Below are 23575 nucleotides of genomic sequence, written 5' to 3'. Positions count from 1 at the left end.
GAGTCCATCCCAGCAATCACTGGGTGGGAGGCAGGTACACCTGGACAGGTTGCCAGTCCATCACAGGGGGATGTCCCACCAATAACAAGACTACACTAACATACTACGTTTGAACTAAAGCTGTCAAGACTCCCGTTTTGGCTGGGAAACTACCATATTCATACCTGTTTCCCCAACGTCTTCCTGCATTTTTAATTTCCCCTAAATCTCCTGTATTCTGATATAGGGAGAAAATATCAGATCTGAGGAGACAAACCCCCCCGCCCCTTAATTTCACACGTGGAAATTTGAGCCGTCTTTAATGGAAGCTGCTCCAGCAGACAGGGGCGAGTGTCCAAGACCACCAAATACAGGACTGGAGGCAGGAAGGCTGAATCTAGACGTTTATTCCATGAACTTGACAGAGGAACACAGGAGGCTAACAAAATGAACTAACAATGAGGAGCAGAAACCAAGGGGTATAAATAAATACACATCAGCAAAACGAGACACAGGTGAAATGAAAGAACTAAATGAGACCAGGTGAATCTAACGAACAGGAAAGCCAAACAGGAAACCAGACATGAGGGAACTCCACAGGAAAAACTACAAAATAAACCAGGAAACACCAAACATCACATCATGACAAATAGTGAAATTACAGCGACGATTTTGCATCCACTGTGATGGACTGGTGAGCTGTCCAGGGTGTACCCTGCCTTCCGCCCAAACACTGCTGGGATAGGCTCCAGCTTCCCCGCGACCCTTCATTCGATTAAGCGGTTAGGATGATGAATGAATGAATGAATGAATGATTTTGCATCCAGAGGCCTGAGCTTCAGTGTGACTTACATTATAGATGCTTTCTAACCATTTGAGGTTCCGAGGAGACAATAATAAAAATTTCATGATTTACAGTCATACATATTATTATAGGTAATGTAGATATAGCTTTAAACTGAAAGCAACAGGTTTCTGTTACTTCCTAGTTAGTATCATGGTGCAGATGATCAAATATACCTGGTATGAGGACGTTAGGACTCAGGAGGTCAACATAACCATTGGTAATAGACCATTTTTCGGATTTATTTAAGCGTCACTCGTGGTTTTAATGTTTTGGATGATCAGTGTATGAACCTGGCAGGCAGAGGCACGATCTCCTTACAGGCTTCATCACCTGCATGTCGGTGGAATCTGACCACAGTTCTTCTGTTTGTTAACTAAATCACCGCTGTGTGGATTTATAGTCAGGAAAGTTTTTTTTCTCTCTTTTCAGATTTTGAAGCTGAGTTACAACAAGCTAACGTCGGTGAATCCGGGTCTGTTTGAGGGTCTTGTCGGTTTGGTTCGTCTCCATCTGGACCACAACCTGATAGACTTTATTGAGCCATACTCCTTTTCTGGCCTGACCTCTCTGAAACTTCTTCAGCTGGAGGGGAACCTTCTGAAGGAAATCCACCCTCATACCTTCATAACGGTGTCCGTGCTGGGGAGTTTCTGGACGTCAGGACTCAAGTAAGAAAAACCAAGAAACAGCAGATGTTCATGATACGATTAAAACTAGATTTAGGTCATAAAATAACTAACTGCACACACAATCTACATGTATGTACATTTTGAGTAACTTCTCGAAATGGAAAAGTTACTCTGATCATGATGTGAAATTCTGGACTTTTTACTAATGAAATATTTGGTGGTTTTATAGATGCTTTGTGATCTGGAAGCTGTAATTCATGTGGAAATGAGTAAATGTAGAATTAAACGTTACTTTCTGTGTTAATTAAAAGGTTAAAAGGTTTCTTATTGACCGTAATGAGATTTGAAAAATAAATGGCTCTTGCCTGTTTAACTTTCTTATAAATTTTGAGCTGCTCCTTAAAAATGTTCAAATGTACGATTAATTTAGTTTTCCTCCATTTTCTCTCTGCTTATCTGTAGCTTCTTTTAAGATCTCTGATTGTATGTGAATTGAAATTGTAATATTTTGACAGTTTTAAAGTTTTAAAAAGTGGTAATATTTATAAAAAATACATGTAAGATTTTCTGAATAAAAGTTTTAAAAGCGCAAGTAACTTTGTGCATACAAATTTATACATACATATTTAAAGCACAAAACATACATAATATATATATGTATGTATGTATGTATGTATGTACGTATTTAGCCACTCAAATAACTGGAAATTTTAAAAAAAGGAACAATAACTAGAAATTTGCTAAATTATAATTTAGTAATATAAGATGCTGTTTTTAATTTAATAAAGTTGAAGAACAAAAAACAAAACAAAAATTCGTCCAGGACAAAAGCATTTTTCTGTTGAACATTGGAACAAAATACCTGTCAACAGGTGTAGAAGTCTGAAAGAGAGGAACAGAAAACTCCTGACTGTTGTGGAAACAGGGATTGTTCAACTAAATATTAATTTATGACTGATGTAATGTATAATATTTTATCACAATTGTTTTCTTTTTTAAAAAAAATTCTATTAAACCAGAATTAGAAAACAATAGAATGATTTTACCTTTTTTTAAATTTATTATTACTTTTATCAATTTCCACTTATTTCAACTAATCAACAAAACTACTGTGACGTTCTGGTCTTAGACACCTGCACCTGTCGGACAACCTGCTGGAGCAGCTTCCTGCTGCAGCATTAACGACGGCTCAGAGGTTGGAGCTGCTCACGCTGCATGGTAATCCCTGGAGCTGTGACTGTCAGCTGCACTGGCTGCTGGAATGGAGCAGCACACATGAAGGTACACATGTGTGAAAGAATACTTATCTTCTATTCGTAGAACTTGACTTTAAACTTTCTTTATCCTGGGTAAGGTTATCAGGGGGGCACATTCTGGAAATGTTAATGCTGAATGAACAAGCTTATGGCAAACAATATCTTCAACAATATCCATTGTAATATCAGCGTTAATTCCTCAGTGAACCACACCAACCTGTCTTTATAAGTGTTAGACCGGCAGGTCCGTTAAATCCCACCCTGGTACCTAACTACCATAGTCAGTAGCCAAGAGGAAGGTGGTCGAAGGTTTTTTGCCATGATTTTGTCGGAGTTGAAAACAAATGTTTAATGAAAATCTCTATCATAAAACCTTGAAACAGTGCAGCCCAGTGGCCAAAGTTAAATGGTGCCTTTTTCTTGAAATCACTTTACATTTCTGATTAATGACTCTGTTGGCGTGGCGCTTTGATGGACTGGCGGCCTGTCCAGGGTATTCCCGGCCTCTCTCCCAATGATTGCTGGGATAAGTTCCAGCTTCCCCAGAATCCTTAATCAGACTTAGCAGTTGGAAAATGAATGGATGGATGACTCTGTTGGCTGTCCTCATCTCAACACGTTGTGATACTCGTTCATACATTGTTTATAAGAAGCCTGCAAATGACCCTTGTTGCATGCTCTGCAGAAACGGAGAACTTGTTCTTGAGGTCGCAGGAAAAAGAAAAATGTTGGTTTTGGTCCAGTTATTTCGTAAATCACTATAACCATGTCCACGATTGGGTGGAGATTAGTGTGTGTGCGTGTTTGTGTGCGTGTTTGTGTGTGTGGAGGGGGGGGCAATCATATCTTTTTATGCAATGTACAGTTGGTCTATGGCATGGCAGGGTTGTGCACGAGGTGGTGTCCGTGCTTTTATGTGCTACAGGTGTAGATATTCGTACGTTTCCACCACCTTAAACAGCAGTTCATCCAAACTATCTGTTCAACCTCGTTGAATCCGTCAGCAGGAATGAAAACGTTCCACTTCATGCTTGTGGGTAGATGACTGACAGGTATCAAGATTCAAGCTGCCTGTAGTTAAGAGCTAACCGAGCTAACTGGAGCTAACCAGCTAATAACAGCTAAAAGCCGAAATTGTGCTTCACTCTGCCTTTGTGCAGCGAGATATCGGGTACCTGTCAGTCAAAAGAACACGCCCCTAATTTGCCAAATTTCAAGATGAAATATGAAAAAGAATTTAAATCAGATGTTGAAATTTAGGTAGTTGTCCACTTAATGGAAAATGTTAGCTCATTTTAGAGTTTGTATTCCTTTTTCCACATAATTTCCTTTTCTCTTCAACCTTTTCTTCCAGGGGTAGTAAAATGTAAGAAGGAACGTGGCTCCATTGAGACGTGTCCTCAGTGCTTCTTTCCTCAACATCTCAACGGCACCCAATTTCTAGGGTTGACTGCAGACAAGCTTACCTGCGAACGACCAGTTCTTCGCTCCCCCCTCAAGCAGTGGAACAATCCAGTGTGGGCTGAATCAGAAGCAGAGCCTGACCTTCCATACACTCGGGACTTGGAAAAACCATTGGGCCACCTGACTATCGTTCTCTCAGACAGCCATGGAAACCACGCTCAAGTGGCATGTGATGTACGCCATCCAGGAGGCAGTTCGCCCATGACATGGAGTGCAAATCTCCGCTCACCTGGGGAGTTATCTGTAAATGTATCTCTGGTTACAGCCTTGGAGTGCGAAATCGATCGTGAAACATTGCAAAACCTCTGGCAACTGGTTGCATATTACTACCAAAGCCCTGCAGTTTTAGAAAGAGGGCAACAGAGGGGAAATACAAGCAGAGTGACCTATCAGTACTCCCAAGCAGTAAATGAAAATTCTCCATATTTCACAGAATTAAAGGGGTATTTGGCAGCAGAACCTTCATGGCTGCTTCAGCCCAGAGTCACATTAAAGCTAAACAGGCAGCAAACAACAACAAAGAAACTTGTGATGGATTTCACTACTTTGATTACAGAAGACATCAACAGCCACAAGGGGCAGGAGGACGACAACAGCTTTGCTTCTTCCTGGGCATTAATTCGTAGAGGGACAGCCGGGCGGGTTCAGTCTGCTCTTGAGGGTTCGAAGGTTAACCTGGAGTGCAGCATCATTACTTCCAATCCAGAGTTGAAAGTGGAGTGGATGCTTCCAGATTTATCCTCGGCAGAAGACGCAAAGACTAAGGTAGAAATGACAGAAAATGGACAACTTGTACTTTTAAATGCCTCGCTGTCTGATTCGGGTCTTTACCACTGTATCATCAGAACCAAAGCTGGAGTGGACTTGATGCCTCTGAGACTCACCATCAAAGAGCGTACCCTTGGTCCCACAGCTTTGAATGGACAGAAAATTACAATTAATAAGGGTAACTTTCTTTCTCTTCCCTGTGAGGTGACTTCTGTTCAGCCCAGTCAAACCATGTGGTACCTGCCCAAAAACCAAGCTCTCCTCCCAACACAGCACACAAAACGGGCAGAAGTGATGGAAAATGGGACTTTGGTGGTAAGGAAGCTGGCACAAGAAGATTCTGGTGAATATAGCTGCTTGGTATCCAATCTGTACGGAGTTGACATGCTGTCCCACGTGGTGGAAGTCACAGAGGAAAAGGCTTCGGATAAGTCTAAAGTAAAAACTGACACACAGCAGCCAGTCTTGCCACTGGGTGTTGAGGATGGAGAGGGTTCAGGAGGAGATTTTCAGGAAATTAAACGTCCTTTTGCTACACAGGTCCCTGAAAAGGTAGGAGCACCACAAAGGAAGCCGAATGGGTTTTTGAACAGGATCCGGATAAAAGATTCAAAGAGAAAACCCAATAAATCTGTGAAGGAACTAGATCCAAATCGTTGGGCTGAGATATTGGCTAAAGCTAATGCTAAACCAAGCACGGTTCTTCCAACAGAGCAGTCGCTAGAAGAGCCAAGTACTGTAACTGCCCAAGTAAGTCCAACCAACCATAAAACAACAGTTACAATATCCCCTGCTACTACTGACTTACTCCGTGTTACTGTTCCTTCCTTTGCTAAGCCAACAAAGTTTCCCACATACAAAGTCCCTGATGAAGTTTTACAACCGGAAACCACAGAACCATCGCGGCAACATGTTGATGAGATGGCAAATAAAGCAGAAACTATTACACAACCTCCTGCTAATCATTTCACCAAACAGCCTGAAAAGATTTATCCTGGAGAAGAAAGAAGAAACTCAAAATTGGTTCCTGGTTGGTCAAACAGGAGGAGGCCCCCCCATAGACGGAGAAAACCCCCAATGAGGAAAATCCATCCACCTGTAAACCACAAGCCTCCCACAACTGTTCCCCCCACGACAACAACTACCACAACCACTACTACCACAACAACAATCCCTGTTCCCACCACAGAGGAATACAATGAACCCTTATCTGCAGAGTATGAAGTAGAGGAAGGTGACGATGACTACCACGAGGAATATAATTCCAAGAATGACGACAATTTGAAAGTCAAGAATGATTTAGGCAAAGAAACTCATCGTCATACTCCAGGGAATACCATTACTTCCTCTGTGTCAGTTACAGAAAGAAACCCCAGCATAGGTGGACTAGATTTACCCAGTCCGGATACGACTGCAACTCCAAAGCCGGATCGTCCAATTCTTCTGATGTCTGAGGACCCTGTAAACCCTGAGAAATCAGGGATGGGAAAGCAAACTGAAGGAAATGGTAGGAATGTTGCAGGAGAAAATAAAAGAGAGGATACAAGAGTTATGGAGGAGCGAGAAAGGCCTGAAGAGGTTACTCTGAGTTCTAACACCCAAAACAACATCCGGGTAATTACACATAGCAGGCCACGACCCAACACCCCACCTCAGCCAGAACAGACTGCACCAAGAGAAGAGATCACACAAAGAGAGGATAAAGTGATGAAGAGGCCAAATGAAAAGCCTGAAAGCCAGAGGTACCCCATAGATGAACCGCTTCACCCTTGGCTTCACCAGACCAACCAGGAGAGAGCAGAAACTACCAGTTCCAGGATTACACACACCAACCAGGACAGAGATAAAGGAAGACGGGGTGAAGTGAATCTTGGCAGGCATTCCCAGCTTCCCAGAGTCCCTCCAACCTCTGGGTGGTCTGCACATCTCTATCCTCACCAGCACCCTTCATGGACAGGTCAAAGGTCATTCCCTCACCTGAAGCTAGGTAAATACATGGACTTCCTCCTCAAAAACCTATTAAATCAGCATTAATTTAACAACATATGTATTGAGACCTTTCGCCTTATTTTATGGTAAAAACTTTATTTAAAACCCAGTCATAGACAATCCGATAGTTGTCTTCTGCCCCCTGGTGGATAGCTTTTGCATAATAATTATTTTGACATATCACATGGTATATAAAACTATTCTATTTTTTACATTATGTTAAATTTCTATCTTTTATTTTATGTCAGTCTTTAAAATATAAGGATAGGACATAATGTATGATTGAACAACTGATTGTACATGAAGACCTACTTACAAAGCATGGCCTCTTCCCAGGTCCTGGTTCGCGCCCTGCATCCACCCATCGGCCGTGGTCTTTCCCACACCCCTGGGCTCATGGCTCATTCGTGACCAACCGACCAGAGATATCGGCTGAAACAGTAAAACCCACTCCTGCTGTTTCTGGGATGGACAACTCCAAGATCGCAGTGCCTAACAACCGCCAACATCAGCCAGAGCCGCATGTCTACGACGCGACCCAAGTCAGAGATCACCTGTTTCTGGCGAGGTTGAGGAACAGATACAGACAGGTATGAGTAAGCTTGTGGCTGTGCATGGCAAGTCACATGTTCCCACTTTATATTTAAATACAATTAAATACCTCATAGTTTACTATATGTGTAGTGGCACATTGTTTTTCTTCTTTACTACCACCGTGACGTCAGTCTAGCAACTTCGTATTTGAAACGTGAGGAGATCAGTTCTTCTTTCTTTTAGTTTTAATAAGAACAATAACAAAAAAACAGGATCACACAGTGGAAAGATGATGTTGCTTCCCAGTGACATATGTTAACTTCATGTAAAATTATACATTTTAGCAAGTATAAACTTTCAGAGCTCAAAATCTTTTTAAATATTTTTATCTTTCCTTTAAACTTAATTATATGTAAAATAATGAATTTGACTCCAACAAAATTGTATATATATATATATATATATATATATATATAATGTATAAATAACCACTTTTTTTTTTTTTTTTTTTACCATTTTTTTAGTTCATTTTGTAAAGAAATACTCAAGATTTTATTATATACATTACCTTTTCATCGCTTATTATTTTCATTTATTGTGTTATCATTTTCATCCATTAAATCTATTCACATCTTGATTTTACATTCACTCATTTACACATTAGTACAGCTTCAGGATCACAATTATCACTAATTCTGAATATTAATATTATTATCAATAATAATAATAATATCAATATTAATATTCTTTTAAGAACAAAATGAACATTTTATGTGAAGTAACAAATATTATCTGGATATTTTTAACACTTTTTCAGTTTATTTTGACCTTTTTTTTTAAAAAAAGATTTAACTTGAACAGTAAAAGTGTCAAACATACTGTTGAGCCATTCTTTATCTCTGTGAGCAAGAAAATCTTTTAATTGTTTTTCTGACCAATATTTTGATTTAATATTTAAATTCAAGCTTCCGTTCATGCATAAATATATGTGCAGTATGAGATGGACCATAATTTGTTTTAATTATCATATCAGAAAAAGTTTTGTATCCCATAAATTACTAAAAAAAAAATAAACATGAATAATTTTGTCATGGCTCTCTTGTTGGGTGTCTGTTTTGTTTTCTCTTTCTGCCTTGCAGCATTTTGTATGCCTAACTTTTGGTTTTGCATTTTTCTTCCAGGCGCAGCTGGATCGCATCGCTCAGCTTGGGAGGATCGTGACGCCCAAACCTCGTATTAGCTACCACAACCCTCCATCCGCCATCCCACCCAAGCCCGACACTCCGTCCTTACGCAGGCTTTACACCCCCAAACCACCAGCACCCACTGCTCCTCACACCTACTTCCTGCAGCCATTAAATCCAGAAAAACCTTCATCATCCAGATTCAACCCAACCCCTCTTCCTCACCACCCCACCACCTCTCTGTCTCCATACGGAGGTGGGTGGCCTGTTAGGTTCAGAGCAGAAAACACAAGCAACAGGAAGAGCTGGAACATAAAAGGCGCTGAAAGATGGATTTAATGTTTTTTGTCCTTGCAGGACGACTCGGCTCCCGGCGTCCTACAGCTGCACCTCCTTACCCATGGCCAATGGGGGCTTCAGGTGGGAAACCCCAAATCACCACAGTTACAAGAGCGAGTGTGTCAGTGCTGGCAGAGAATGATGTGTTCCTGCCCTGCAGAGCATCTGGAATCCCTGAACCCAACGTCGCATGGACCAAAGTCTCCACAGGTGGGACAGGGAGATGAAAAGACAAGTATCCATATGAAATATCCTGCTGTTGATGAAGCAAGGACAAAAAAAAGGCAAAGCTTCGTGGTTTTGTCCTGTATTTCTCCCCTTTTATGCTTTGTGTTTGTGTTTTCTCATCAGGTGCCACCATCCCGGCCAACACCAAACTTGGTCCTCGTTTTGAGGTCTTTGGAAATGGAACTTTTGTCATTAGAAATATCCAGCTTCAGGATCGAGGGCAGTACCTCTGCACGGCCCAGAACCGGCTTGGATCAGACCGGATGGTCATCACCTTAGCTGTCCAGACCGAAGCCCCCAGGATCCAACCGCCCCAGTCCACTGACGTAGCCATCTACTTGGGGAAAAGTGTGACTTTCCACTGCTTGGCGTCTGGAAAACCAGCAGCCCAGATTTCCTGGATTCTGCCGGACCGGACGTTTGTTCGGGAAAGCGGGGCGGTCCACACTCTCCTCTCTCCAATGACTCTGCTTCCAAATGGAACGCTGCAAATTCATGTGGCTAATTTCTCCAGTAAAGGAGACTACAAATGCATCGCGAGCAATGCAGCGGGTGCAGATACCATCACTTATCACCTCCACGTGGCCGCGCTGCCTCCAAGCATCAGCGAGAGAGCGACGGACACGGTTGCCATCCAACCAGGTATCATACGCACAGACCAAAACATTAGCAATTAGGCTGAGAGGATTTTATCTCTGATATATGAACAGAATCTCGTTCAACCAGGCAGGAGTGTGTATGTCCACTGCTCTGTGAAGGGAGAACCCGTACCGGCTCTGAAGTGGACGCTTCCAGATGGAATCCATGTTAAACCATCTCAGTTTCTTGGACACAGACTGTTCGTCTTCCCCAACGGCACTCTGTTTGTGAAGAATGTTTCACCGTCGGATGGAGGGAGGTATGAATGTGAACTTTACTTTAACCTCTTTCAGTAAGTTTGTATTTGCTTTTCAAATGTCAGATTAAATATGGAGATGCAGTCTTTAACACAGACTCATTTAAAGAACTTCCCAAAGAAGTTGCAACGTGTTTGTGCATCATCTTGCTCTATCCATCCTCTTTACAACAGTATCTGGGGAAAAAACGCATTTTGTTGGAGTTCTTGGTAATTCATTCATTCATTCATTATCCTGACCGCCTAATCCAATAAAGGGTTGCGAGGAAGCTGGCAGTCTTTTGGGCGAAAGGCAGGGTACACCCTGGACAGCTTGCCAGTCCATCGCAGGGCGTTCTTGGTAATATTTAAAAAAAAACATACTGTTGAGCCATTCTTTATTTCTGTGAGCAAGAAAATCTTTTGTTTTTCTGACCAATATTTTGATTTAATATTTAAATTCAACCTTCCGTTCATGCATAAATATATGTGCAGTATGAGATGGAGCATAAACACATTAGATGAGCTCTAGATATGAGATGCTTTATATTCTAACCAGGATGTAAAGAATCTGCAGAATGAACGGCTTGGTCATCTAAACCGTGGCCAAAACACTGAGGTTTCCTCTGGACCAGGTTTCTGCTTTGTGCTTGTAGTAAAAGCTAAACAGTCCCATGTTATTTATTTTATAATTAAATTAGCAGATTAAATGTTGAACATAAATAAAAAAGAATACAGTGATTTTAAACTATATTCAATAGAATACCCTGTAAAGACAAGATGTTCAAACTGCAAATATTCACTCATTATGAATCTGATGCCTCCATGTTCCAAAAAAAGCAGCAACAACAGACTGGCAAAGTTGAGGAATGACAAAAAAAAACAACATTTGGATCATTCAACAGGTGAACTGGTTAGTTGGAAACAGGTGGGTGTCATGATTGGTGGAGGATTAAATCAAATAATACACATAAATACTGTAAACTCTATTAATGTCTTGATAAATGTTTTTAATCTAAAGCAGTAAAAAAGAAAATAGAAAAGATCTTTGATCGAGTTAAAGGGTTACAAAAATACTTAACAGCTGCAGCTGTTCTTTAACAATCTACAACGTGTGTACTTTTAACACTCGTCATTAAGAGACATTAGTACCAGACGGTAAACCAGGACGGGAACTTCAGTCTGGTCGTGCAGCAGAGGTGATCACCTCCTGCTCTGGACCAAGCCTTTAGTGGGATCTTCTGGACGGGGAGAAGCTAACGCAGCAGCTAACAGAGAAGAAACTATGCCTTCTTTCACGTTATTCACCAAAAGTCTCCAATTTGACCAGAAAAAGTTGCTTTTTCTTTATATAGACTCATAACAGCAGTCTGAAAAACTGCTAAATGTTGATGCTCCACTGATAGTAGAAATAAGTTCAGGTAATTCTCTCTTTTCAACATAAAATATCTGCATCTTAGTAACTAGTCGTGTGTTAGGCGTGGGCTACAAGAGCCTCCGGGCAAAAAAAACCCAAACAATGCGGCTTTTAGCAGGGACGCCATTTACGTCTCTGAAAGGAGAAACGGTGAGAACCCTCTGAGCTTTAAAACTGCAGCATCAACTTTGTTTGACAGGAGCTAGAGCACCACAGAAGAAGAAAGTACACATGTAGCTGCGGCTGAGAGATCTGGATCCACTCACACGAAAACATGTTTATGTTTGGAAGAAGTTTGGCCACTTACAGCCACCATCCATTGACAGCTGCGTTTACCCTTATTCACCACTAGATGTCAGTAAATCTTACACTCAGCTGATAATCCAGTGATTTCAGTATGTATTGATAATGTGGGCATTCTTCTTCTGGCCCATCAAATCTGTAAAGACTCTAATGAAGTAGAAGTTACGCAACCTGCTCTTAATTATGTAGATAAAAAAAACAAACTGTGCTTTAATGCAGGTAATTGTTGATCAAATCCAGCTCCACAGAGGAGGCTGTATGATGGAAGAGGTTAAAAGATGTAATCAAGCTTCTCTAAATCTTCTTAGGTATGAGTGTGTGGCCACCAACATGGTGGGAATGGCCAAAAGAACCGTCCAGCTGGAGGTGAGAGCAGATTCTTCCATTTCGTCCCGTCAGCCTCCTCCTCCTCCACTTCCCATCCCTCCAACACACCGCCACGCTACTCCATCGCGCCAGCATATCGTCTCAGCCATGTACGGTTCCGCTGTCTACCTCCACTGTCCAGAGTCCACCGGCTCTTCCAGAGGGACTGTCTGGCAGCTGCCCTCCAAGGCCATCCTGGAGCATCGATACAGGCAACTCAAACCACTACAGCATCAATGAAATTACAAATACGCAAAGGTATCACTGAACTTGATTGACTTCTTTAATCTAAACCAGATTTGCCTTCTTAATGTGTCTCTAGTCCAGAAAGACCGGTTAAAGTTTTCCGTAATGGAACTCTGAGGATTCTACAGCTAACTGAGCTGGATGGAGGAAGTTATCAGTGTGTCTTTCAGCGGCCCAATGGGGAGGACGTGGAGCTCTTCCAGGTACGAACAGGTCAAATGTTAGCTTCAGGCCATAGGTGCAATTTGTAGTTAATATCAAAATGTACTTTCTTTTTTTCTCAAGAATCAGAAACATCTGTTCTAGCACCTTTTTATTTTTCTGCAGTACAGACTCACCTTACAGCTTAAGCAGTGGATCCCTGTCTTTAAAAAAGATCATAATCACAAGAGAATATTGACACAAAATATTAATGGAATGGATTTTTTGGGTTTTTTTGTGACAGCGAATAGCTGTGTTTCCATATCAGTTTTTCTAAAATAAAAAATATTTCTAAACTTTTGATAAAACTGTTACTGTCACGGTGGCAGTGGGGATGTGGAAGGTGTGGACCCAAATGCAGAGATGAGGGAAACAGGGATGCAGATTCCAGACTAATTTAATTAAACTGAGGCACTCAGGTGACTAACAACAAAGTACAACAAACAAAATGATCCAGCAACCAAGAAATGAAACTGAGGGGTATAAATACACTGGGGAACCAAACAAGAAACAGGTGTATGGAATGAACTGAAACAAGACCAGGTGAACTCAATGAACAGGAAATCAATAAAGCTAAACAACAAACAAGAGAACCAAACAGGAAAAACTACAAAATACAACAGGAAACCTGAAACTAAGGCACAGCACAAACCACATCATGACAGTTACAGCCTTTAGAAATATACAAACACCTAAAATATACAATGACCACTTCATCAGGTCCATCTTGCTGGTAGTTGTTTCCACTGAATGGGGTTTAGTCCTTTAGCAGCAGTTGTAGTGCCACACATTGCGCACCATCTTTACCTGAAATGAACTGGTCACATGTCCTTCTGTTCGTCCAGGGTGCATCAATTGGAAAGAAGTTTTTCCAGTCCACTTTGGGATATACTTCGTAACATCTGAGAAACCACCTCATGAGGGTTTAAAAACCTTTTAGCGATATTTCAGTTTTTCTCTAAATGTAGGTGTGTTTAAATTCCCAGTTTTTCATGGCGATATTTAGGAAAGTGTGATAGAAACGTATCTAAAAACAGTTTTGTTCTCTCCGTGGTATTTTCTTTCATTGTATGGCATCGAGGTTGAATTCCTACCAGAATAGTCTAAAAACAAGCTCATGTAGTTTTTGGGGTTTCTGTTGATACACATGCTGCTCTAGTTGCTGCATGGTCCATTTGCTTTCACACTGTAACCCAAAAGCGAAGCAGTTCTTAAAACCAGACGTAGCTCACATGAAGCGCTGTGACAACCTTTCCTCAACGCTCCTACTATTTCTGCTTGCCTTCTCTTCTATAGCTGTGTTTCCATTACACCTAGAATTGCACAAAAACTAAATATTGAAAAAAAAAACAAAACAAATGGAAACACCTAAAATTTGAAAAACGTCTCAAATATCACTAAAAAGTTTTTATGCTCCAATGAGGAGGTTTTTCAGACATTTGGATATAGAAATATATTGCAAAAGTGAAATGGAAAAACTTTTTTAGCGTTTACATGTCTCCAGATGTGACCTGGGGAGTCATGTGACCCGTTCATTTCTAGTCAAGATGGTGTGATGTGGAACAGGCAACAGCAAATTTTAGAGCTTTGAAAAAGAAAAAGAGGGGAAAAAAGCTTCAAAAAGCTGCAGCAAATTCTTCACAGCAAGCATAAAAAACCCCAGAATAATGCTACGTCGCTACCTTACACAAGCATTAGCAATTCTCGTGAAATCTCGTGAGCAGGACGAAATTTTCTAAGAACTGAGGCTTATGGGTTAAACACTGTTCTAAGGAACCTGCAAATCCCAGTTATTATTTGTCAAAAGAGTATCTCTCTTATTTTGAGAAATAATGTAAAGGAAACCCTGTTTGAGGCTGCACGGTGGGGCAGTGGTTAGCACTGTGGCCTCACAGCAAGAACGTCGCTGGTTCAATCCTTGGCTGGTTTGGTCAGTGGCCTTTCTGTGTGGAGTTTGCATGTTCTCCCCGTGTATGCGTGGGTTCTCTCCGGGTACTCCGGCTTCCTCCCACCATCCAAAGACATGCATGATAGGTTAATTGGTCACTCTAAATTGCCCCTAGGAGTGAGTGTGAGCGTGAGTGTGGTTGTTCGTCTCTCTGTGTGGCCCTGCGATGGACTGGCGAGCTGTCCAGGGTGTACCCTGCCTGTTGCCCAAAGCCGGCTGGGATAGGCTCCAGCTTCCCCGCGACCCTGAATTGGATTAGGCGGTTCGGAAAATGAATGAATGAATGAATGAAACCCTGTTTGCTGAGCTACAAACCGCTCAGTGTGATCTGCATGATATTCCTCTCTTTCATGGTCCAGGTAACATATCTGCGCTGGTGAGGCATGGAGAATAAATGGGCATTAACCCGAACCCCCCCATAATGAGACCCCTCATCCAAATCCCTTATCTCTAACTCAAACAACCAACTTTTTGTTATTATCAAGATAAAAAACAGGCACAAAAAGAAAGATCCACTAATGCAGCTGTTCAGACGTCGTATTTGACGCGATAAACATGTTGATTTGATGTGAAATGCGTTTTTACTTTTTACAGGTAGAAGTATTGATGACCCCCCCAAGGATTGAACATGTGAGGACTGCACAGACCAGGGTTACCTTTGGAGAAAATTTCCAGGTATATGTTGTTTTTAGTTGGATTAAAGTGGAATATCCCAGATCAGATGTCACTGGTTTGGTTTAAAACTGTGGAACAATTTGATAAATCACCTACTTGATAAATCATAAATTTAACCACTGCTCAGAGTAGAAGCAAGACAGACTTCTATTAGCTTTCTGTTTCTTACTTTTATTTAAAAAAAAAAAAACTTTTATTAGAAACCAGCATCATTAATAATTGTTGTGCTTGTTGCTGTCTAGGTGGACTGTGTTGTGACTGGACTCCCAGACCCGGAGGTTTCCTGGAGTCTACCAGATGGCACTCTAATCAACAACGCCCTTCAGTCAGACGATAGCGGGCTTCGCAATCGTCGCTACGTCATGTTTGGGAACGGAACGTTGCTTCTCCAGCAGATCGGCAAAAAGGATGAGGGTGACTACACTTGCCATGCAAGGAACAAACTTGGCAAAGATGAAAGGAAAGTGAGCGTGAAAGTTGGACCAAACGCTCCACGAATCTTATCAAAATCTCAGTCAAAGATCACAGTAAGACTGGGGGAATCAGCTAAACTGAGCTGTGAGGCAATAGGAGAACCTCCACCAAGAATCATGTGGATCTCACCACGGAAGGACGTGATACCAGGTTCATCGGACAAATTTGAGATTCTGGATGACGGGGCGCTAGTTGTGAAGAAGGTGACTCTGACTGATGAGGGGAAATACGCATGCGTGGCAAGAAATTCTGCAGGTGATGACATTAAAAGCACGGTTGTCGAAGTCGAACTTCAGGAACCTTTTATCAATGGAATGAAAGGGAAGAGTAGCACTAAACTTTTAGGCATTTCCTACCAGACGGCACTTCTGCATTGCCGAGTAGAAGGAAAGCCTGAACCAAAAGTCTGGTGGCTTACTCCTTCTGGCCACTCGCTCACATCACCCTACCTTGGAGGTCGCATCCAAGTCCATCAAAATGGAAGCTTGGAGCTGAGGGGGGTCAGGAAGACGGATGAAGGAAGGTACATCTGTCGAGCTACAAACCACCTGGGTGAAGCCTCACTTTCCGTTGAACTAGAAGTAGCATCGCTGGCTGAGAAACCCAGCTTTGCTGTCGCCAATATTGAAATCATACCCATAAAGCAAGATGGCGGTGCGCTTATCCTGGAGTGCCCTGCTCGCGGGAAGCCAAACCCAGAGTTTTCATGGCTGCTGCCCAACGGGACGATGCTAACGCCTGGTCGTAGACTCCAACGTTTCACCCACCATTTTGGCAATGGAACTCTAGGCATTTCACAACCAGTTGCGAGTGATAAGGGAGTTTACCGGTGCCTGGCGAAAAATGTGGCGGGACAAGCAGAGAAGCGTTACGCCCTGGAGGCTGGCAGGAAGCCCATAATCAGAGGAACCACAGGTATGTCTTTATGTCAAATGACTGAAGCAGATTCTAGTTTAGTTTCAGTTTCATTCAGAGTAAAAACTCACACTGCATAAAGTTTAAAGACGCCTTTCAGGATCTGTAAAACAACCCTTTGTGCTATCTGAACAACAAAATACAATCTCCGGCTTCGAAGTAGTTTACCTAAAACATGTAAAGTCGTGACTTTTGAACAGTGGTAGGGAACCTTGGCCTTTGCAAATTTTAAATATTTCCTTGCTCCAAAGCACCTGATTTAAATGAATGAGTCACTGAAACACCTGATGGGCTGTTGCATCCATTTGATCTGAATCCGTTGGAGCAGGGAAATATCTAAAACCTCCAGGATGATGGCCCTCGAGGACTAGCATCCCCCACCACTGCTCTAAAGTTTAGATAAGACTAGAGGAAAACCACCAGTTGGGATTTTACAGAAGTCATGCTTTTTATTTGAACTAATTAATAGTCGAATGCTCTTCCAGTATAATATTACCTCATCGTATCTGGTGTTTACATATCCAGGTGGGATGAAGATCACTTATGGCCTCAGTCTCAATCTACCCTGCACCGTGGATGGCTGGCCGCAGGCGTCGATCACATGGACTCTTCCCAACGGCGTTGTTCTGAACAAACCGCAGACCATTGGCCGAATTTCTCTCCTCACCAACGGGACCTTGCAGATCAGGCAGATTGCCCCCTTCGACAAAGGAACATACATCTGTAAGGCCTCCAACTCCTTCGGTTCATCCACCCTGTCCTACCCAGTCACAGTGATGGTTTTCCCTCCACATATCACCAGCACAATGACGGCCATCACCAGAGTCGTCCGGGGAACACCGGTGATGTTACAGTGTGTCGCGTCCGGTATTCCCAAGCCGGATATTTCATGGACATTACCCGGACGCACCACGCTACTTCCACATAACCAGCACACAGTGCAGGGAGGGATTCATATGACAGTGGAGGGAAGTCTGGTCATACAAAACCCTGTGCTCACAAACTCTGGTATTTACAAATGTAATGCTAAAAATGCCCTTGGGACAGATTTCAAATCAACATACCTGCAAGTTGTTTGAGTGACCGTTGCACTTGGGAGAATTTGACAGCAGACTTTGGACGGGGTTCCCAAGTTCAGACTTTTTCTGACCTGTAAGATGAGCAGCTGGCAGACTTAAAGCTGCCCAACCTGAAACTTGGCTTCAGATAACCAACCATCAAATTTCATTGCTAAAGTTTCTATTGTTTTGTTTGTTTGTTTTACGGCCATTTGAACATTTTGTGCTCATATTTTCATTATAGACTTGTGTTCTGTGAGTAAAATGACTTCAGGTAACAGGATTGGTGAGTCTAAGTCTGGTCTCTTCCAGTTATTTGCATACTGTTGTTTTTATTTTTCACAGCATGAAACTAAACCCAAAGTAGAACACACCTGCAGCATTTTCTCTAATAATTTGACAGAAAATTCCAGTTCAGTATAACATTCATGCCAGGTGGGGAACTATATATAGGGGTGGTCATGGTGGTACTAGCTACCTCTGAAATCTGGACACCTCAGATGCCACCTTAGGTTGTAGACAGTAGAGGGTGACACAAGAATGGATTTTCTCTCCTGTCCCATCCCACTCCCACAGAAAAAAGCTTGTCCCATCCAATCCCAATAAAACTACTTCCAATCCCATCCAACTCCCACTCAGAATGATTCCTACTCCCATTTTTTCCCAACTATTATAGTCTTTATGCAACAGGTTGAATTTGATCAAATGATTAATTTCTGCTAACCGAATCATCCTTACTCATAACATTGCGTTGTAAATTCATAGTGGTTTCTCCGTGGGTGCTTGCTAACTCCATTTCTTTTTTCTTATTTCAAATCCAATAGGAAAGCAGTGTGGGCTTCTGGGTAGTGTAGTGTTTTTTCCCCCTTGGGTTACAGAGTAGAATTATTGTATGAAAACTACAACATAGCTGCGCCCGTCTTTTTTTTCTTTTCTTTTGTCGGTTGTTGGTTGGTTGGTTCCCGCTCACATCTGCTCCCCTTAACTGTTTATCCTGTACTGTCCCAATCACATGATGAATAGTAAAATTAGCTTCCATCCTGTGGGAATAACGCAGGAATCCTGTTACCCATGTGATTCCTGAAATAATGTCAGCTTCTAGTAGATAGGTTACTGGAGGAGGTTCAAAATGCCATTCCAGACTTGCATGGTTTACCAGTATCACTACACTAGTCTGAAGTCACTAGCTGCATTTCCAGTGCAGTTTTTCCTAAAGTAAAAGCGATAATTCTGAATTTTCAACAAACTACATTTGTGATTTTCAAGTGTTTTCACTGAATCGTGTTTAGTGCATAAGCCACAATTTGCTTTTGCCAGGTTGCATTGTTTCAGGGTTTTCCACTTGCTGCGGAAGGTTTGCTACAGCTTTTCAAAGCCATTTTCTCTCATTTTTCTTTTCTAAAACTTCGTATTTCGCTGTTGTTTGGTATCAGTGATGGTGGTTACATTTTTCTCTTGAATTACTTATAAAAAGATTTTTTGTCTCCTCCCCATCCATACATACTGCAGCATCTGTATGTGAAATTAACTGGTCATGTGACACCCTATGTCACATCTGGGGACGTGTAAATGCAAAAAGTGTTTCCATTACACTTTTGTGATATACTCCTGTATTGACACATCTGAAAAACAACCTCATAACAGGGCGAAAGACCACACCGCCTTGAACACAGACCAGTATACGCTCACATAGACGTTGCTATAACAGCGTAAGGCTGTTAATTTGGTGTTAGCATGAAGCTTTGTAGCTGTGCTACTCTAGCTCTATGCTAGCACAAGGTTAATTTAAACTAATATAGGGAAACCATTTCATATTTAGTTTTCAGTGAGTGTATTTAGGAACTAAACAACTCAAATAATCAATATTGTCATATTAGAGCAGAAAGTAAACAATATGTTACTTCGGGCTGAAAGCTATGAGACATAGTATTATATTTAAACAGAAGGCTAGCAAAACTACTAGTTGGTTTAAAAGTAAAACCCTAAATGAATGAAGTTGGGATGTGTAAAATATAAAAAAATAAATTATTTTTAAATTCTTTTCAACCTATTTTCATCTTAATACACTACAAAGACAAGATATTAAATGTTGAACCTGATAAACAATGTTTTTTTTGGGGGGGGGGGGGGGGGGGGGGGGGGTTGTTATGCAAATAGTCACTCACAGACAACGTTCCAACTTCACTGGAATCATGGTCATAGCTGCAGAAAAATATAAGGAAAATGTCTGACTTTGTACAAGTAAACAAGAATGAAAAGAAAGGGAGATATTTCTGACTTTAAAAAAAGAATAGTGATACATCGTGATATATTGCGATACAATGAGCAGGATGATAAACTGCGATTATTTTCTTCATCAGAATTTAGTGGAAACAAAACTGTCACATCATAGTAAAAATAAAATCTGCCTTACCAGTAAAGATACCAATTTTTTTATTTCCAAGTAACAATAAAAATCATCACACTTTTACTGTTATCTTTTATAACATTTACATTAATATAAATTCAAAATAAAAAGTGCTGAAGATCCTTTAAGAAAACACAAAAAAGTAAAGTTTAACATCAGTGTTGTTTGATTATTCAGTAAATTGTTAATGAAGAAAATTGATACAGTGCTTTTGAATATTGATATATCATCACACAAAATATTGTGATATTTCAGTGTATTGATATTTTTATAACCCCGCGTTTTGATCTAGATTGTTCATACTCATAATGGTGAGATGAAATGGTTGATTGCATGTAGGTTAACTTTTAACAATGCACATAAACTATTTAAATATATAATTTATAATGATAAAATATAAAGGTCTGCATATATATATATATATATATATATATATATATATATATATATATATATATATATATATATATATATTTTTTTTTTTTTTTTTTTTTTTTTTTTTTTTTTTTTTTTTTGGTGTATAAGCTACTTTTGCTGGTCAGAAATATACATTAACCACTTCATCAGGTCCATCTCGCTGGTATCATGTTGACTTTTTTCCTTCAGATCTGGTTTCATTCTTGGTGTAACATGTTGGAAACATTCCTCAGAGGTTTTGCGTCATATTGTGCCTTTTCTTTCTTCAAAAACCCATTTTCCAAGGACTCTCTGACTGTTAAGAACATTTCTGTTGCTTAACCATGAAGAACCCTGCATGGCATGTATGATATAGTTTCTGGTCTTAACATTTATTCATGGATTGGGTCTTTATGGGTTAACTTATTGTTGCATCCTGTTTCTGTTTAGTTTCACTTTTTTTGTAACCCACTTACTTGCCTAAAGATTTGCAGTTAGAAGAACATCATAAACTCACATTCAGCTAGTCAGTAGTACGCTGTCAATACCACAGTATACGTCTGGTCCATACTGGTAGACAGACTTTGCACAAAGCAGAGTGAATGGTTAATAAAAGACAAGCAAAGAAAAAAAGGTTTCCACAACGGCATGAGTTTTCCAGGTGTTTAACAATTATTCGGTGCTATTTAAGCATGTAGCCCTAACAGATTTAAGACATTAATGGTCCTTTTTTTTTCTTAATTTTGGAATAGTTACATTGTCACTAATTTACCCTCCAATTTCACATGATTCATATTTTATTCATACAGTTTCTGAGAGCTTTTGCATCATTATATGGTAAAAACTTGTTGCAGACAATCTGATGCTTGTCTTCTGCCTCCTGGTGGACATAGTTTGCACTACAATACTTTTTACACCACATGGGCGTAAATGATAAACGTACAATAACTTTTTGTTCAATGTTTTTGCATTTTGCTAAAGGACCAAATAAAGAAATCAGATTTTAAAAATATTAAAAATTTCTCTTCCAATTTTTACTTGAGTCGGTTTTAAAGGGTTTGTGGAATATGTGGAACCAAACGCGGACCGATGAAGAAGGCAGGTGAAGGAATCAGATTTTGATTTTAAAAAAAACAAAAAAAAACACAGAAGGTCAACACAGAGCAGTAAACAGAAAAAAAAAACACAACGGGAACAACAAACTGACAATGGATAAATGAAACCAAGAGGCGGCTGGTCTGTAGAGGATGCTGTGACCACTCTCCACAAATTAAAAATTAGTTAATCTATTATCTCATTCATTCATTTTCTGAACCACTTAATCCAATTCAGGGTCGCGGGGAAGCTGGAGCCTATCCCAGCCGGCTTTGGGCAACAGGCAGGGTACACCCTGGACAGCTCGCCAGTCCATCGCAGGGCCGCACAGCGACACACAACCACTCACACTCACTCCTACGGGCAATTTAGAGTAACCAATTAACCTAACATGCATGTCTTTGGATGGTGGGAAGAAGATGGAGAACCTGGAGAGAACCCACCAAACCCCTCCCCAGCCAAGGATCAAACCAGTGACCTTCTTGCTGTGAGGTTAGAGTGCTAACCACTGTGCCATCGTGCAGCCCAATTCTCAATTATCTCAAATAAAATAATGTTAAATATATGTATATACCTTTGTAAATGAGTGAGAAAAATATTACACAGTAAGGTTATTATGTCCATCTACGTTGTCTCAAGTTACTATTTGGTCAAACATTTCCTACCTGGGAATCTTTGCCCACAGATTTGCTTTGAATGATACTTGTGCAGTTGCATCTCTTGAATCCACGAGATAGGTTCTGGTCGGGACGGTGCCTTCTGCGCCCAAAGCTCAGTGCAGCTGGATTTACATGCAGAACTTTTAATGCACTGAAAATAGCCTGGAAGTCAATAAGCACAAGTATTAATGCAAAGTTCAATTAAACTGTTAAAACTGACAAAAATAGAAATTTATTAACATTTTTTGTTTAGGTTTCTTCAAAACTATATTTACATTTATATAATTTATTGGCATTTCATTTTGTGGATTGAACCATTTTTATCCATTCATTTTCTCAACCACTTTGTTTATTTAAGGGTCACTGGGAAGCCGGATCAGGTAAGAGGTGGGGTATACCTGGACAGGTCGCCAGTCAATCGCAGAGCCAGCTATGTTTGTATTTCTGTATTTATTTGGCATTTTCTGTCCTCCGTACAGCTGAATCTGAGATCTTCTGAACTCTTCACTCAGTAGCACAGCGGCAGACGATCGTCTCCACACACTGGCCATGATCTTCACTTGTCAAAAACATCCCTGACTTCAACCATGCAGTCAGAAATTTGCTTCTCTCAAGAATAAAAGGGCAAAATTTATGTACAAAAAGTTAAATGCTACATAACCTTGTTGTTTTTACTTATTTTAATACACTGATGTGAAACTTCAGTAACTTATTTATGTGTTTGTTCATATATGTCAGGAGTTGGCACAACCCAGAAAGAGCAGCCACCGCTGCCTGGAGGTATTTATACCCAGGTGACCTAACGGGGAGCAGGTGAGGCAAATGAACCAATCAGGCCAGGTGTATTCATGAACAGGAAGCAGATAAAAACAGAATATGCAAGAAGAAAAAATACAAAATAAAAGACAGAACTTAAAAAGACGCATGTATTTATTTATTTAGTGTTCTTAGCTGGTTCCTTGTGGGTCTTAGTCTTGTTTGATCTTAAGTTCTGTTACTCCGGTGTTTTCCTCATGGGGATCGGCCACGCTGGGGGCCTTGCCTATTCAGTTTGCCGGGTCGTTGCCATGGAGATGGCCTCTGACAGGTTGGCCCCTGCATTGGAGCCATTTGGCTGTAGTACAGATCGGGGCCAACCTGAGGCGTGGCCGTTCCAGAGGTGACGCACCCGATGCTTATGGGTGGGCTGGCCCATGGTGTGAAAGGAGCCAAGCCAGGTGTTGTCTCTTTTATGTTTATTCTTTTACTATTATTATTATTATTGTCGGTTAAAGAGACAGAGGACTATTTTAGAAGCTTTATCAGGCAACATGAGTTGGGAGTG

The 23575-nt window shown here is 40.9% G+C and overlaps 1 protein-coding gene across 1 annotated transcript in view; it reads left to right on the top strand.

Annotated features, from left to right (window-relative positions):
- LOC306763416 (matrix-remodeling-associated protein 5) overlaps positions 1 to 17876 on the top strand; it is a 36494-nt gene extending 18618 nt beyond the window's left edge. Inside the window, exons 5-17 of the mRNA XM_079250208.1 lie at positions 1256 to 1494; positions 2585 to 2736; positions 4066 to 6930; positions 7269 to 7522; positions 8648 to 8906; positions 9008 to 9199; positions 9341 to 9859; positions 9944 to 10115; positions 12120 to 12389; positions 12500 to 12626; positions 15167 to 15247; positions 15490 to 16636; positions 17162 to 17876. Of these exons, the coding sequence (XP_079106334.1) occupies positions 1256 to 1494; positions 2585 to 2736; positions 4066 to 6930; positions 7269 to 7522; positions 8648 to 8906; positions 9008 to 9199; positions 9341 to 9859; positions 9944 to 10115; positions 12120 to 12389; positions 12500 to 12626; positions 15167 to 15247; positions 15490 to 16636; positions 17162 to 17715 (6831 nt within the window). The 3' untranslated portion in view covers positions 17716 to 17876. The remainder of the gene's footprint in view (positions 1 to 1255; positions 1495 to 2584; positions 2737 to 4065; positions 6931 to 7268; positions 7523 to 8647; positions 8907 to 9007; positions 9200 to 9340; positions 9860 to 9943; positions 10116 to 12119; positions 12390 to 12499; positions 12627 to 15166; positions 15248 to 15489; positions 16637 to 17161) is intronic.
- Positions 17877 to 23575: the final 5699 nt, after the last annotated feature.

This window comes from Telmatherina bonti (genome assembly GCF_933228915.1).
Source record: "Telmatherina bonti genome assembly, chromosome: 12".
Classification (NCBI taxonomy): Eukaryota; Metazoa; Chordata; class Actinopteri; order Atheriniformes; family Telmatherinidae; genus Telmatherina; species Telmatherina bonti.
Note: the sequence above shows the minus strand (reverse complement) of the source record. Positions and strands in the feature narration are given on the sequence as shown.